At 43.6% G+C, this 17,808-nt stretch overlaps 1 protein-coding gene across 6 annotated transcripts in view; it reads right to left on the bottom strand.

Annotated features, from left to right (window-relative positions):
* LDB2 (LIM domain binding 2) overlaps positions 1–17,808 on the bottom strand; it is a gene marked incomplete at both ends in the record, with an annotated part of 315,239 nt that overhangs the window by 187,750 nt on the left and 109,681 nt on the right. For all 6 annotated transcript variants that reach the window (XM_084233698.1, XM_084233699.1, XM_084233700.1 and 3 more), the window contains one exon: positions 3,150–3,252. In XM_084233698.1, the coding sequence (XP_084089824.1) occupies positions 3,150–3,252 (103 nt within the window). The remainder of the gene's footprint in view (positions 1–3,149; positions 3,253–17,808) is intronic.

Below are 17,808 nucleotides of genomic sequence, written 5' to 3'. Positions count from 1 at the left end.
GGATGAGGTAGGCATAGCAGTCGGGAGACAGGGAGGGGGGTGTCCCAACTTTGACTCTGAAGTCAGGGGACCCATGGACAGTGACTCACCAACTGGGGCTCTGGACACAGTTGCCATTTACAGAAAAGATGCTGGTCAGCCCTTAACCACTGACCTGCTGACACAGTCAGAGTTGCCTGCCTCCACTCCCTTTCCTCCCTGAGCTCCACCTCTCTCAAGGAGGACACTGACCCCTGGAACTACCCACTTCTCCAGATGCTGGAGAATCACCTTCCAGTGCTCCCAGGGCAGAGACAGGGATGCACCTGATTTCCAACAGGGTCCATCCCCCTGGTGCCTCTTCACACCAACTGGACACACTGGCATCTCAGTAGTCTGCATCTGACCCAATCATAACCTGTTGAAGATGGGGTTCCCCCACATCAAGACAGCGGGGGCTTGGTGGATATCACACCATTGACACAGAAAAACTTTCTGCAAGGCAAAGAAGCACACCCTCTCCCAAAGCATGATGGTCTCCTGGATTCTTCCACTGTCTCCCCACTCTCTGGTTTAACATAGAGCAGATCATATCCCAGAACGCACTTGAAAATGCCAGCAGAGCACTGGGGACAAATTCCCTCCAGGCTAAAAATGTCCAAAGATCTTGGTAAAGATTTTTGTTTATTTGTTTTCAGGCCAACATTCTGTTTGTGATGTAAAGTTGTCCCCAAATGTCCACTCACTCATTTATTCCATTATAGTCATTCAGTATTTGACTGAGCCCGTATTCTATCTTAATCTGAGAATTCAACCATAAATAAAATAAAGTCCTTGTCCACATGGAGATAACATTTTAAGAGGGGTGACTGACAATAAATAAATATAGAAACACCTATTATAGGATTTACGGCAGCTGAGAGATTTGCTATCTTAGAGACAGAGATTTGCTACCCAAAGACACAGAGATGGGGAAGGAGGAAGAAAAGTTTTTCTAGTAAGGGTTAAATAAACCTCATCTGGACTACTTCTTGAGACCTAGAATGAAAGTCATTATGAGGAATTTTTTTACATATACAAATGCAATAGCCAAGTCTTCCTTTGTCAGAACTGCTAAGTTCCCAGCTCCCTGGAAGGCATCAAGGAAGGGCTGTTGTCCCCAGCCCAAGCCAGCAGGTGTTTTCCAGCCTGGCACCGAGTGCCTGGACCGCGAATGGGTTAAGGTGGCAGCGCCAAGCCAGGAGCGCTGCATGAACAGAGAGCACTAAGCAGGCTCTCACCCGTCCCCCAGTCCTGGGCTGTCAATCAGCTGTCACCCGCGCGCACATCAGCAGCGTGTGCACATCACCAGGCTGTCAGCAAAGCAGCTGATGAGACTCGGCTTCAGACTGTCAATCATCTTTGTTTCTCTTCTCCGCTCGGGAAATATTTTGGCTCAGAGAAACAAAGAACCCTGGACAACAAAGGCTCCTAGTGAGGAATTTACTCCTGCACATGCAATCAGATCTTACAGTCACTGATCGAGCCTCACCCCCAAATGATGTTGGGGTGGGGGGTGATGAGCAGAGGGAAGATCGAGAGTCTGTTTTATTAGTATAGACTGGAAAACTGTAATTCTAGTTCCCAGAACAGACCCTGATGGATTCCTAAATCCAAAAAAAAAAATAAAAATAAAAAAAGCACAGGAACATAAAACAATGATAACTTGAAGTTATCTGAGCTGATGCTTCAGAAAACTATAAGAAGGCTCGGAGGATGGATGACTGCTCATTCAGAAATATTCTCCATTGAATAGGGAGGCGTTTGGGGAGAGAGTAATTGTTGGATTCCTGAGTTCATTTATCTCCCAGGGATTCCAGAAACAGCAGCTTCTGAGTCCATCACTCCTACTCTCTGGAGCTGAGGCAGCTGAGGGGGGGAACCCACAACAGAGAAGCAAGTGAATAAGGCAGCATCTGGGGGGCCCATGGAGTGGGCTGGTCAGTGTTTGCAAGGGGAGCTACTATGTTGAGAATAGAGACAGTCTACAACACCCATTGCCAGGCTCCCCTTCGCACCCAAAATATCTAAGGGAAGTGTCCCACGCCCTTCGAAACCCACAATACCCACATCTGCAGAGAAACTCCTGGCAATGACAAGTCGGACAGCAAGTCTAGGTTAACCTGCTCTCCGCAGTTTGCAAAATTACCACACATGCATTAGCATCATGAACCAGCTCATCATTCAGTAGAGCCAGACACTGCGAAGTTGTCTATATTTCCCACAGATTAAAAAACACCACCACTTGTACCCTAGTGGTTTTAAGTATATTGAGCAACCAGCGTAGCTTTCAGGCCCATTTATCAAGTGCCCTATTAGCCACCCATTACCCAGAGCTCTGAACGGTCTCCACACAGCGGCTGGTTCCGCCCTCATCTCAGGGCTTGTGATACGTGCGATGTTTTACCCTCCGACTGATCCTTTCATACATGCAACGCTGATTTCTGAAAACACATCTCGCTCTGATCTAAGCGGACATTAATTGCTTTTGTGCTGATGTATCTATGTCTCTTGGTCTTAGAATATAACTAGCAAATCTGATCTCTGACAAGTTGGCTAAACCTAATCAGGACAGATCAGCTGTTACCCAAGGTGCCACAGGCTGTAATTTGAGGATCTTTACAGAGTTATCACTCGCCGGAAAGACAAGGACCTATAATTCTGTCAACACTAATCCCAAACGGTAAGGTTCAAAGCAGCTGTGGCCTCTCCCACCACCCCCATAGAAAAAATAGCACTTGTCAAATAAATGCCTGAGATAATTGATAAGAGAGAATTAGAAGGATGTGGCCGATTCTGTGACTGGAAAGATATTTTTTCTTTAAAGGAATCTTCAGAAGCAGAAGACTGGGTGTTAAGTGTGAGCTGTCAAGGACAAGGGGAGAGATAGATGAGTCGTTCCACCATCCAGCGCCCACATCCAGCTCCCAGAACAGCAAGCGCCCAAGCAGCCAAACTCCGGGCCACCCCTCTCTGCCATGGGGCTGCCTCCGGTGACAAGGCCTGGTGGCCAGAGAGGGCTCAGGTCTCACTGTGTGAGATTGTCAGCAAGGTGCTCTTCTCTGGAGACCCCTGCGGGTTTTCCGAGAGGCGCCCCAAGAAGAGAATATTAGAAAAATAAACTTTCTTACTGTATCGCTTTGGTCCATCTTCCAAACAAAATGAAAGGGTTAACGTGGCGTCGTCCTCAAAAAACTCCGTGGCGAAAGCATCCCACCAGAGGTTGTCACTGTCCTGCAAAGAGACAGATCGTTTATTTAACAGCCCAGAGTGGGAAATATCTCCAGGAGGACCAGAAAAGGCAAAAGAAAGAAAACCCCAGGCCCCGCTCCCTCCTGCTTAGCACCTCCGTGGGGGTGTTCTAGAAGGGGAGCGGTGGGCTCGGGGTGACTTCACAGGAATTGCTTCCCATGGCGACTGAGTTCCAATTCAATAAGCGAGATTATGCAAACAGAATGAAAATTAATTCTCCAGGATGTATTTGGGGAGATTAGATAAATGGACTATGGAACACGATGCAACATTTTTAACAAAGGGGTTTGTATTTAGTGTGAATGCCAGCAGGTGCCGTGCCTCCTCTCTCTTTCTCTTGGCCCTCTAAAAGAGCCTGATGTTACAGGCAGAAGCCACGACAGTACCATCAGGTCAAGGAGAGTAAGTCTCATGAAGACAATTTATTCAAAAAGAGGGGTGTGTGGCCCATGGCCCTGTTCTCTGTCAACAGTCCTCTTGGAGAGACAGGTATCACTCCTTGGTTATATAGAGACAGACACGTTTATGGGCGAGCAACCAGCACGTGCGCGTGGATTGTTCTTGGGGATTGTGCTAAGATTACAGGCAAGCACTCGCTCGTTATTAAAACAATGATTAAAAATAGAGAACTCAGCAGAACACAAACCATCCACACAAACTCTGTTTGTCTTGGGTTGAGTGTTTCTCTTGCTCATGCAGGAAACACTTTGAAAACAGTCCAGCTCGAGGGGCTGAAATTGCTGCTGATCTCCAAGGAGGAGGCCAGAGGAGGGAGGGAGGAGGCTGTGCAGAGTCTTGTTTATAGGGGGACTCCTACCCAGACCTCATCCTCTGTGGAGTACTCCATTCACCCCCACATTCTTCAGTGTAACCTTTTTGCAAAGAATTGTTGGTTCCTGCCAGATTTCAAGACTAGATGTTTCACAGCTGCCTGTCAGATGGGGAGCAGGGACAGAAGGGGGGCTGCTGCTCCCCACTCAGTGGCCCCACAAAGTGGTTCTGCTTATGACCACGTGATGTTGTTGTCCCTGGCAAGCCTCAGGAACAAGACTTCAATTCTGGCAAAAACAGAGAAGGGGCCACAGAAAATGGGTGCTGTCTTCTTTCCAGAAAAGAAACCTCTCACACCAAAGAATTTTTTTTTTTTTTTTCCGGTCTGTTTCTCTGGCCTCTTCCCAATCTTCACACCAAATGCCAACCGTTTTCATAGTCATGCCCAGCACACAGAAAGCCTCCCTGGGGCAAGTCAAGCTCCCCACACAAACTGCCTCCCTTTTTCACCTTTCAAAAACAAATATTTCTTGAGCACTTACTATGTATAGGCCCTGGATAAGAGATTGGTCTTGACCCTCAAAGGCTTGAAACCCACCAACAGGAGACAATCAAGAGAGCGTAAGACAGGCAGCCTGGTTTCATACCTGAGACACCATAGCAGGAGGCCTGTCAGAATTTCTAGAAAATTCCATGGGCTTGGAAGTGGAAATACCAGAGGGAAAAGAACTCTATTTGGGACCCTGGATCACTGGCTTATTTTACTTCAAAATGCCACACAGGTGGAAAAGGAGTTAGAGGTAACATGTATTGTATGTCTACACATGCCAAGCAGTGTTCAAAGTCCTGTTTTCCCACTTATTCCTCACCACTGTCTGTTCTTCGTTGGTTTGGTTTGGTTTTGTTTTTCTCTCCAGTATAATGCAAGTTTATCTTGAGCAGAGGCTCTGATTCCCTGCTTTAGCTGTCACCCTGGCCCCAAGCAGAGTCCAGCTCCTGGTATTACTCAATAAAAGTTGTCCAGGGCATGAATGAAGCTGCCGGTTAGGTTATTCTGCTTACTGAGCCTGCATACACCAAAGCTGAGGTGGGAGGCGTGACTTGCCCAAGGAAACTCAGCCATGAAAGGTGGAGCTGGATTTACACTCAGACCATCACATGTATCCCAGACCTGCCTGGCCTCTGTCTGACTCACCTCTCTGGTGGTCTTCAGGAAGGAAGGGGCTGGGGTCAGCAAAAAGGGAAGGAGAGCCAAAAGGGCACTTGTATCTCAAGTTTGCTTCTCCTTTAAACTCCCTGCTGACAGCTTGGCTCTATTGCCAGGGCGTAAAGCCAGGAGCACAGGGAGCATTGGGAGACCCATCGTGGCCAGAATTCTCCCCATGGGCAACCTTCAGTCCTCAGCTTCATTCCAGCACTACCTCTTCCTGACTATGTGAACTTGCCTGAACCTGTCTTCTTACTTGGAGGTTGAGTGGGTAAGAGTAAGTAAGGATCACACTATAACTGTCTTGCAGGGTAGATATGAGGATTCAATAAACTAGTGGGTAACAACCCCAGAACATAGTGAGGATCAACAAAAGGTCCTTTTCCTTCTCCTATGCAGGGTCTTAGTATCATTTGTAGGGGCCAAATCATTCCACATTTTAAAGAACTACATCCAAACTTTTAAATTATATAGAGCTTTTGAATGAGTCTTTAACTATGAGAAGACAGATGATGTAAGAAAGCTTACATAAGAAAGGCAGATGAGAGTTAAGAAAAAAATTACAAAACTGTATAGGTCAGTCTTGTGTTGGTTTTATGTGAGGGAAGAAGACTGTAGAGAATGCAGGTTTGAGGGCCCTGAGCTCACAGTAGCACACAGAGCCCATCATTTCCAATGGAACCATCTGCCCTATCCACAGCTGCGTTGTCAGTTACCAAGGAGCAAAGCTGGCATCCTTATGGAGAATTTATGTCCTTAATCTGTGCTACACTAACTTTAGTACATAAAGTCCATCTCTCACTGGCTGGACAATATCAGTCAAGTTCCCTAATTTCTTTTCTCACTTACAAAGTGGGAATAACAGATACAATGGACTGTGAGGAATAGGAAGTAACCATCCAGCACATAGTAGTTGTTCAATAAATGGCAGTTATTATTAATATTCACTGTTGTCTTATTTGACAGTAAAGATATTAACAAGTAGAAAATCTGAATTTCAAAAAGCGAAGGTATTCAGCAAAGATCAGACAGCCAGCAAGTGGCAAAGCTAAAGTCTACCTAATGCCAGTCCAAAATTTGAAATAGATTTTATTTTTGAGAGCATTTTTAGGTTAAGTGAAATCCAGGGGAAGGTACAGAGGTTTCCCATCTACCTCTACGTGCACAGGCTGCCCTCACCAATATTCCCCCCAGAGTGGGGCATTTGTTACCATGGATGAACCTACCGGTACATATTTGTTTTCTGATAATCCCACTTTAAAACGTGATTTTCCACCTTAGGCTGAAGATGAAAATAGTTCCCAGGAGTAGAAGAAATGCTGGACTTCGGCTACAGGAAATTTTGCCTGAACAAATCTCTTCCTCTGGGTTTTTCAGATTTTGCACCCTTCCTCCTGATTTTCACATGGTTTTCTGAAAGATAACGTCCTCTTTAACTCCCTCTTGCTTGCATTTTGTTGCCTGGAGTAGTTCCAGGGCTCAGGTAGGTGATTTTGCAGAAGAAATTTGCATCATAGTGAGGCTGGGAGTCCAGACAGTGGCTGAAATGCAGTCACAATGACCTCTGCTAAAGCACCTAAGAAAGCTCTGGCAGAAGATCTAGCGATTTTTCTTGTAAAAACTCAAGTCTTAGCCAGGCGGCTGCCTCACAAATTGTCAACAGTAAAAACTCATTCCCTCCATTACCCAACTTCTAGCTGTCAGTCATCTAGACTGCATGGGTCTTGCAGACAAAGGCTACTGGTGCTCTGCTTGGCCACACATGGGGCCAAGGAAGGGGACACGGAACTATAAAAGAAAATGGGCTCCTTAAAATTCTAGGATTTGATCTGCAGAACAGCCCTTCCGCCACTTGACTGCACCTTCATCATTGGAGAAACCGAAGAACCACCAGATTTCCCTTCAGACCTGGGAACATGGGCAAGGCAGCAAATTGATCAGCAGAAGACTTCATGAAGAAAGTTTCCCAGATCCTTTTGAAGCAAGAATTCTAAAGAGGAGCTCAGTGAGTCTGGTTCCCCATAAAGTTGGAAGGAATGGGGAGGGCAGCTGCCGTTGACTCTCCACGGTAGCAATAGAGTCATATAATTTTGGGATCACCAGGAAGAGCCTTGAGACTGACCAGCAGGCCCCAATGGACCTCATGGGACTCCCAGGTAAAGGTTATGGAAAATGCACTTACAATCAAGCCAAGGATCTTCTTCCCAGGTGCATGGGCTGGACAAGGGATACTGGCAGCTATAAGGGACATATCACTGGACATATCACTGGACATGTCATAAAGACATTCTTTCCAGGGAACAGCTATTCTTGCCACACTAGAAGGGGCCATCATGGCTGTAAGTTTGCCTGTAGGAAGCCAAGAACCTCAGACAACCCATCTTTTGGAACAAGAGTTCCTGGATAACTGTCTCCTGCTTCCCTATCTTTGCATAAAGTGATCTTTTCATCCTGGAATGCCCATCAAATGCCAAATGCCAATCCTTGGATGCTTTTCACTGTCTCCTGTGCTAAGAAAACTTGACAACTATACCCTCCTTAGAGTGTAGATCAAATTATAAGTAAATTGTCACCTTGTAAAGTGCATCTATCTAAATATGTGACTACTGCAGCAGACTTGGAGACATTTAAAGGTGAGGATGGGGCATCGGGCATCTCTCCCTCCTCAGCAGAGTTCCCACTAAAGACACCCAACAAGGAGGAGGAGAGTGGACAGAGCAGATGGAGAGGCTGTACCCACATGGTAACATCCTTCCTCTAACACTGCAGGATACTTAACAGCCTAAACTCAGTGACCAGGGGCACAGGGGACAGATCATCACTGAAGCCCCATGTTCCATCCACAGATGCCCCAGGACATGTGTGAGGTGTCCACACTGCAGGAGTGCAGGAGACAGTCCTAAAATGGTCTCACACCCAATTCCCCACAGAAGCTCCTATGGGTATTTCACTTGTCCTTTTCAATGAAAGGTTGGTTAAGTGAATGTACTTTACTGACTATACCTTGAATATACGAGGTTTTACTTTGTTAATTTTTGCAAAGGGAAAACAGAGGATAACATGATGAAAACCATGGGCCATTAATCAGAATGAACAATGATCATAATGATACCTTATTTTCCTTTTTAAAAGGAATTACAACTTAAAAATTAAATGTCATGGGTTCTCACACTCTGCTTTGCTTTTTCTCTCCCCTGCTCCAGGACCGCAGAAACAATGGTGTCAAGGAAATCACAGGGCACAATGGACTGTGGTGGAGAACTAGGTGGGGGGTGGTGGGCATGGCTGGGCGACATATACCTGGAGAGGTGTGGTCCTATAGCAGCCCAAAATCAGCGAGAATTTAGAAAACCAATGGTACCTTGATACAAAATACATAAATTCAGGTCTCCCTAGTAGTGCAACGGGTTAAGCATCAGCACTATGAAGCTGTCCGCAGCTACTGCAGCACCAGTTCGATCCCCGGCTAGGTAGATACCCACATGGCGCAGCAGACCTCTCCTGTCTCCTTGCTGCTCCCCTCAGCAGTGTATTTCAGTAGATCCACCTGTTCTGCTCCCCACTCTGTCTCTGGTGAATCCTCTCACCCCCCCACCTCTGGCCTGTACCCCAGCTCTTGTATGCATAAATAACTAGATATTTTAGAAAATATATCAATTCCTTAAAATGGGAAAGGAAATTGTAGGTTTCTTCCTAGCCCATCCTTTAGATATCAATATACACCCTCATTCCATTCACCTACCATTCTATTGTATGGTTTTAATGTTTTGTTTAGATGGTGTCATTTAAATGTTCCTCTCTTTAAACCTGTTTTTTTTTTTTTCCCCCCACTCAACACTGTGCTTTAGAGACCCACCTACTTTGTAGATCAGGGCTTCTTTCCTTACATAAGCTGCAAGGCTGAGCACTGAATGAATGCAACATATTGTATGTAGCCATCTTTCTAGTAACGGTCTCCAGACAGGTTCTGCTTTTTTACCATTAAAGCAGGTTGTGATCAGCATCTTGTGGTGTCCCTTTGTGCAGATGTGCGAGAATTTCTCTGGTGCACACAGCTTGCGTGGCCATGCCTGGGTCTGGGGGATGGACTAGTTTATATTTTGGCTCTTCCACGAGGAGGTGCCTGTGCTTCCAGATCAACAATTTCTGGTCTAACTGATGCATGGGTAGACATGAAATAGAGAAAAATTCCAAGTGATCTCTAATAGCAGCATCAACAATTACAAAACAAGGCCAGCTCTGCCAGAAGAAGGATGAGCACCTAGAAGTACAGAAAGACCCAATGATGGGATAATCATAATAAAGTTGGTCTATGATCCCTTTAAGGGCAGAGTATGTTCAGGGGCTTCATTAGCCAGAGGGAGGATGATTCTTGACACAGAGTATAGGTTCCTCATTTTCCTTCAAAATGACTCTTGGGGCAGGATGAGAGCTTACTAAATGTCCCAATTTGTGGGAGGAAGGAGCCATTTCTATACACCCCCCTCCCAAGACTGATTCACACCTTTCCAAACAGACAGGTAGCTCCAATCCTTGTTGCTGGAAGGATGCGTGGTTAGCTTTTAGAGACTATTAGTAACCCAAAAGTGGGCTCATCTCCCAAAGTCAGAGAGTAACAATAGCATCCAGCACCTCCAGGTAAACAAAGATGAAATTAACTCAGCCTGAATGCAGACAAGGGGAGTGCGGCCAACCGTTCCGGTAGATTTTAATTAGGTAAAAAAACCACGGAAGCTTCTCCACTCTAAATAATCCCCTATATGCATTTTTACGATTAAAATCCTTGGTCCTCTGTGTCATCTCACAGGTGAGCCCCAGTACCACCGGCAGCCAAATCATCTATCAGGATGAGCGAGGCTCTCGGGTCAAATAGCAGAAGAGAGTCTTAATTATATTTAAAAATCCATAAAAGCATTTTGCTTCCATCCCGGATTCTCTCCCATTCCCATCTCTGTCCCTCTCCACCAAAAACGGGATCCCGGTGCCAGGCTGCCCCCCGGCATCTTTAACTTAAGCGCTGACAGGTTATGTGGGATTTTTGCCAGAGTAATTATTTTTCAATTCAACAATAATGAGAAATTACCATGGCAACCACTTGTCACGTGGCACACATACACCCCCTCCAAAGAATGAACCATACATGAAGCATCTCTTCCTTGAAAACTGTGTTATTTTATTAAAATAAACTTAAACAGGTCAAAGTGGAGAGGGAGTCAGAAGGGGTCTGAAGGGGTCTGGAGGCAGGAAGATGAGAAGGGCATTGACTTTCTTCAGTCGCCGATAGGTCTAGAAAATTGTGATATCTCACCTTATCACCTACCTTAGTGCACGTGCGTGCGTGCACACACACACACACACACACACACACACGGGTGGATAAATACCACGACTAAATTCATGCCTTACCATTTCGGTCTTTCCCATTTTACAAGTCAGCTAAACTTTTTAGGAGGCACAGAAGCAAGAATGGACACATCTCAGCGATAAAGGCAGAAGTACACCTGGTCATGCCTTTTTTCTAGATGTCACTCCCAAACACTGTCAGGCCCTACATGGTCACCCCAATATATTGAGATAGGGCGAAATAAAAAGCCCAGCTCTCTCACGGAGGCTCCTTCACAATGAAGGGAAGGCAGCTCATTTATTTTCACTAACTAGACTAACTCCTTAATCCCTTCATCATAATCTTCCCTAATCTCCAACCACCCTTCCTCCCAACCCAGGAGTCCTGTATCAAACTGTGACCCACATTTAATAAGAGTAGGCAGCAGCTACATAGCCCTCGGCTACTGTTATGAACTCACCAAGGACATACACCCTGGAAACTCACAACACCCCAATGGGGTAAGCCCTATCACTTAACTCACGGTACAGATGAGTAAAAGGAAGTGCAGAGAAGTTAAGTATTTGCTCGGCATTACAAAGCTATCAAGTTACAGAACGTTCACTCACAGAAACGCTGGATCTTGAATTTGAGCTCTTTTAACCACACCTGTTAGCAGGTTCCTTTATTCCAGAACATTCTTGAAAATATCTACTGTCTTCCTAGTCATCTTAACATTCAGTTATTGCTAAATGCACTGAAAATGTAAGGCTTCCCTCCTCGTGAACTGATGGTCCAATGCAAGGCTTTCCGCCACAGCTAGAGAGATTGTAGGATCACTTGCAATTACTGGTGGATAATTGCATGGGGGTGTAATGGGTGCAGGAAGAAAATTTCAATCCCCCCTTTTTATTTATTGTCATTATGGGATATTTTTTTTAATCTCATGTGCCAGGGGTTGTGTTTTATGGCTCGTTCGCCACAATGATTTTGTTCATTCGTGGCTAAATTGCATTTTATTTAACAGTAATTGTTAGTTATTTTAACAGAAAAGTTCTGAAATACATATTGCCAAAATAGTAAATTACGTATCTCCATGGAACATCTCAGGTTTCTGTCAAATTCAAGACCTCCCTTTCAGAAAACACGTAATGTGTTTCACTCCCTAGTACTAGTGGAGGCTGCTTTGGGAAAGAAATGCATTAAAACAGTCAGGAAGACAAGACTTGGCATTCAGCAGATATGGGTCCTCCTCAAAAGATAATACAGTCTCTTTTCTCCCAAGCGCTTGGGAAATTCATGAATTCCAATCTCCATCCTTGACCTAACTTGTGAGCCAGCTGTGAATATTCCAAGAGAAATAGTATATGACAGTCTAAAAATAATGACTAAAATGTATACATACTTATCGCACCATTGAGCTCTCCCCACTGGATTTATCACAACTACAATGAAATAATTAATTTTTAAAGTTTAGATTCCTCTAAATTTAGGAGGGCAGGCCCTAGGGCCCACACATCGTGTACATTCTGCATACATGGTGCCTAATGTCAGACGAGTTAGTACTTGATTATCAAACATTATTTAAATATACATTTAAGTGATTATTTACATTATTTAAGTTTAATGAGGAAATGTTTATGTAATTAAAATGAGCATGTTCTCAAAGCCGAGAAGAAAAGCAAGTTTTATTTTCATGATAGTCGAACACTCCCACTCTGTCCACACATCCTTTAACCAGAAATGTTAAATATTTAATGAATGAATCGATACAAGTGCTAAGAATTTCACAATAAATGATTTCCTATTCCTCAGACTATCTTCAGCAGGTTATACTTTTATTGTCCCAATTTAAATGGGGAAACTGAGGCCCCTGATGGTCAAAAAAGGACCCCAAGGTCACAGTCCAAGTGAGTGGTAAAAGTGGTATCTGATTCTTGAACATTTTGTTTTCTGAATGTTAGTTTCTGCGCATGGAGCCTCGGTGACTGCTCTAATTTATATTATTCTGGTGTGAAGGAGAAATAGTGTTTTCTTCCTAATTCAGTTTCCAATTTTATACTGCAAATGGAGACATGCATCTAACACATCAAACATAATATACTGGGGACCCTACACGAATCCACTTTGAAAATGACGTAGCAAGGCATCACCCCAGAGGCAGAGGTCTCCTTAGTGACAGATCTGTGGCATTGAGCACCGACCTCATATGACATCACACCATCTAGGTGTGAGAGGTCCTGAAAGGCAGGAGAATGTGATGAGGCAGCAGCTCATATATCTTGAGAAAAACTCACCATAAAATCAGGCACAAATTTTCTGCTCCAACATAAACACAGCAGATGAGAGAATATTTCTGGAAAAGCTTGCAAGATGCAAACACTTGTTTTTGTGACCTGCTCAATTGCATCTGAAGCAAATGACAGGAATAATTTTTATAGTCATCACTAAAAAGACAGAGCCAGGACTGAGTGAGGCAGTAGGGAGCCACTATAGAAGAAAATTCAAATTTCCCCTCATTCTACTTGGGAAAAATAAAAAAGACTTTTGTTCACAGAGATAAATATGAGAAATCCAGCATATTCGCAAAATAACACTGAAGAAAAATAACAGGTTTGTCTTGACAATGGTCGAAAGCTTCCATTCCCTTGTGTTTACACATCTGTTTACCAGGAAGCTTCGATTCTCTCTATTATTCAAAGACACCAGCCAGAATCGTGGCTCCAGCCTCTCCCTTAGACTCCAGAACTGTGCCTCCAGCTGCTCACCAATTTCCACACTTGTTAACCAACGTCTCGCACTAAACATGGCCAAAGTCAGACTCAGACCCATCTTCACAGCATCCCAAGCCTATTCTCTCCAATAATTTCCAGCTCAGTAATGTTACTCCAGTCTCTCAGTTACTTGGGTCAAACTTCGGACATACTTTTGATTCCTCTTTTCCTAGCTCCACACTTCCAGCCCACCCACAATCCCCATGACTCCCATTCCACCACATAGTGGAACCTACCTACATTTCTCTCCCCCCATCACCACCCCTTGTCTGGGCTCTGTAACTCCAGTCTGACAATGGCAGTTGCTTCCTGACCCTTCTCTCTGCGAGCTGTCCTGTTCCTGTCACATGTGCTCTGCAGAGACCCCAGCCTGGCCTTTCTAAGGTGCCCACTAGACTGTATGGCTCATTAAAACCTGCCCATGCTTCCCCATTGCCACATTTCACCCACAGATCACACACCGCCCAGGTACGTGACTTGGCCTTCCTCTTGGCTTTAGATCATTTCACTCAGCACACCTTGTAGATTTGCACTCTTGCCACAGAGCCCTTCCTTCTGCCCTGGATTCTCTCTTCTCCTCCACTGGCTTTTCCACCTGTGAGTTGATGCCTTCTAGGTTATTGACTTCTCTTCCTTCTAATGTATAGGAGCCAAATTGCCATCATATCAGCCTGTGTTTCTGTTTCGGGGAGCACTTACTCCCAGATTTGCTTATTTATTTATTGTCTTCCTACCTATTTAAAATAGAAATTCACTGGGAGCACGAGGTCCTTCTGCCTGCTTTACTGTGTCAACATTGCTGCAGTATTTAATGGCACATAACAGGCACTTAATAAATGGTCACCTAAATAAATAAATATAAAAAATGTGTTCAACAAACAAGAAAAATGACCACGAAAATCTGCTAAGAAGACCACATCAGTCTCTCTCTTAAACTTCCTTGGGGCAGCCTGTCCCAGATCCAGACTTATCACAGTCCACTGGACTGCAACTGTATCACAAAGTACCAGGAACTTCCCAGAATCTATATTCACTTTAATTTTTAAAATAAATATATGCAATGAATTAAAAGCATTAAAAATATTCATGCCCTTTGACTGAGTAATTCTATTTCTGGGAATCTATCCAAAGGACATAATCCAAAAATATGTAAATGCTTTATAAGCAAAAATATTCACCAGAGGAACATTCAGAATAGCAAAAAATACTAGCCACAATGTGCTACCTAAACAAGAGAGAAAGAATTTGAGAAATCATAAAATGTCTACTAGAAAGAATATAGGAATTTTTATGAATAATATATACCCTAGCACCCCATACCCTTGAGAGTGGCCCATATCAAAAAGAACAGAAACAATAAGTGTTGGCAAAGATACGGAGAAAGGGGAACTCTCGCACACTGTTGGTGGGAATATAGGCTGGTCCAGCCTCATGGAAAACAGTGTAGAGATTTCTCAAATATTAAATATAGCTCTACTGTGTGATCCTGTAATTCCACTCCTAGATATCTGTCTAAAGGACACAAAAACACTCCTTCAAAGAGAGCCACGCAGCCAGGGCCATTGCAGCATGATTTACAATAGCCAAGATGTGGAAACAACCTAAGTGCCCGGTGACAGAGGAGTGGATCGGGAATATGTGGTTCATACATAGACAGTGGAATACTACATAGATTAAAAAAAAAAAAAAAAAAGATGACATCTTGCTATTTGCAACAACATGGAAGGAACTGGAGGGGATGAAGCTAAGCAGAATAAGTCAGAAGGAGAATTACAAACACCAGATGATTTCGTTCATGTGGAATATAGAGAAGGGAAACAAAGAACAGACAAACTAAACCAAAAAACCTAGAAATCTGACTGCAGAATTGAGGCTACCAGAGGGGACGGTGGAGGTACGGAACAGAGGGGTGAGGGGCCCCCGTGGACTATGGTAGAGGGCAATAGGTTCTTTGGGGGTGTTGGGATATGGTAACATACATCTTAAGTGGCATGAACCTGTATCTCTAAAACACGTAGTGTTACAAACCAATGTTACCTCAATGAAAAATATAATTTTTATTATTTTATTTTTTTAATTTATTTTTTTAAAAATTTATTTATTTATACAAGTACTGGGTACAGTAAGAAGCATGGGAGGGTGAGAGAATTTACCAGAGCCAGAGCAGGGAGCAGAACAGGCAGACCGACGAAATACACTGCTGAGGGGAGCAGCGGGCGCAGCAGGAGAGGTCTGTGTGCCATGTGGGACCCTCGCCTGGTGGCCGGGGATCGAACCGGCACTGCAGAGGCCGCGGGCAGCTTAGCAGCCCAGCGCTCAACCGCTGTGCCATCAGGGGAGGCCGAAAAATATAATTTTTAAATGAATAATGTGCATCCACAGTTTAAGAAACATAAAGTCATTCTTACATTATAATGGAAAATGGAAAAATCAAGATGAACAAGAAGTAGGGCAGAATGGCTGACTGAGAAAGAGCATATGTGGATTTGCCAGGGAGTGGGGAAAGGACTCCTTGACAAGTAATGTTGGGGTGATCAGCTTCTCATAGGGAAGAAATAAGTTTGATTCCACTTCACATAATCAAACATCAACTCCAGGTGAATTAAATATATAAATGAAGAAAAAAATTCAAATTAAGAAAAGAAAAAATAGGTGACTATTTTTTGGTACAACTTTGTAAAACATACACCAATGGACAAATCATATGAGAAATAAGAAATTCCCTCGAATATATCAAAACTCGAACATTTCAGATGACAAAAGACATTACAAGCAATGCTTTGCTATAAATGACCAGGTGAGGGCCTCCCCGGTGGCGCAGCGGTTGAGCGCTGGGTTGCGAAGCTGCCCACAGCCTCTGCAGCGCTGGTTCGATCCCCGGCTGCTCCCCGGCCACCAGAGGAGGGTCCCACATGGCGCGCAGACCTCTCCTGCCGCCCGCTGCTCCCCTCAGCAGTGTACTTAGGTCCTTCTGCCTGCTCTGCTCCCCGCTCTGGCTCTGGTGAATTCTCTCACCCTCCCGCGCTTCTGACTGTACCCAGTGCATGTATAAACAAAACAAACGAACAAACAAACAAATAAATAAAACATGCCTCTATAAAAAAAAAATAAATAAATAAATGACCAAGTGAGAGAAGATTAGTAACCAGAATATATGACCAACTCTTATAAATCAAAACTCAATAAATATGAAAGAGCAAAGGATGTGGGACTATCATTCCTAGAAAATGGACAATAAACTTATAAAATATATATTTTTTTCCACTTGTAATCAAGAACAGGTAAGTTAAAATGAAATCAATGCACAACCATGTGATTGCTAAAAAATGAAAAAACATGGAACAATGCACCTGTCACTGGAGAGGTGGGGAACAGACTCTCATCCATCACAGCCTGATAGCTCGATGCACAAGCATGTGAGTTCCAGAACATTCCCCTGCCCCCTCCTCCCCATCTCTGACCATGCCCCTGTCCTCACTGCAGCCTGAGGGACTTGTCCTGTAGCTCCTCCATGCGCAGCCTTCTCATCCCACATTCTCCATCCTTTCTCAACCATCCTTTGCTTATTTTTAAAGACCTCCTTGCAAGTTTTGCTTCCACACTCCTAAGTCTTCCAGCCTGCAGAAAATCTACCTTCTCTAGTCTGAGAAACATTATTTTTAATATTTTCAATTATCATGAACTTCATGCTGATGACCCTTGCAGTGCTATACTTTTATTTTATTTTATATTATGTCCATGTTATTATATTTTCATATCTTAAAATTACCCTGTAAACACCCTGGGTGAAGACATCACATTTTCTGTGTATTCTCACCCCTCACCTGTGCACATTAATTGTGTGTTTAATTACCAAAGCAAATACTGTGCTTTAGCTACTTCAGGGTTTTATCAGGCAGCTACTATCATTATCCTCATTTTACAGGTGGAAAAAAAAGCTCAGAAAAGTTACTTTTCCCACTCACACACTGGCACATCAGAACTCATCCTTTTTAACTTGAGAGAGAAATATTGGTAAAAAAAAATCATATTAAGACCCAAGCATGAATGTTCTTAGCTTTGTTACTCACAATAGACAAGAGATGGAAACAATTCAAATGTCCATCAACTAGTGGTGTATACACAAAATGTAGTATCTCCATAATGGAATATTCTTAGTAACAAAAGGAACAAAATATTAATAAATGCTGTAACAGGACCTCTAAAAAATTATGCTAAGTGAAAGAAGCCAGTCAGGAATGCCACATCTTGTGTGAGTCCACTTACATGGAAACATCCAGAATTCTACCTCTACCACCAACCAGCTGTGTGATCTCAAGCATATTATTTAAACTGTGTGCCTGTTTCATTGTATGTAGAATATAAAAAATATATTTGAATACAATAACATATCCAAGTAGATACATTAACATCTAATAAATGGATATAACAATATCTCACCTTTCATTATGACATGAAACTAG

This window comes from Talpa europaea (genome assembly GCF_964194135.1).
Source record: "Talpa europaea genome assembly, chromosome: 5".
Lineage (NCBI taxonomy): Eukaryota > Metazoa > Chordata > Mammalia > Eulipotyphla > Talpidae > Talpa > Talpa europaea.
Note: the sequence above shows the minus strand (reverse complement) of the source record. Positions and strands in the feature narration are given on the sequence as shown.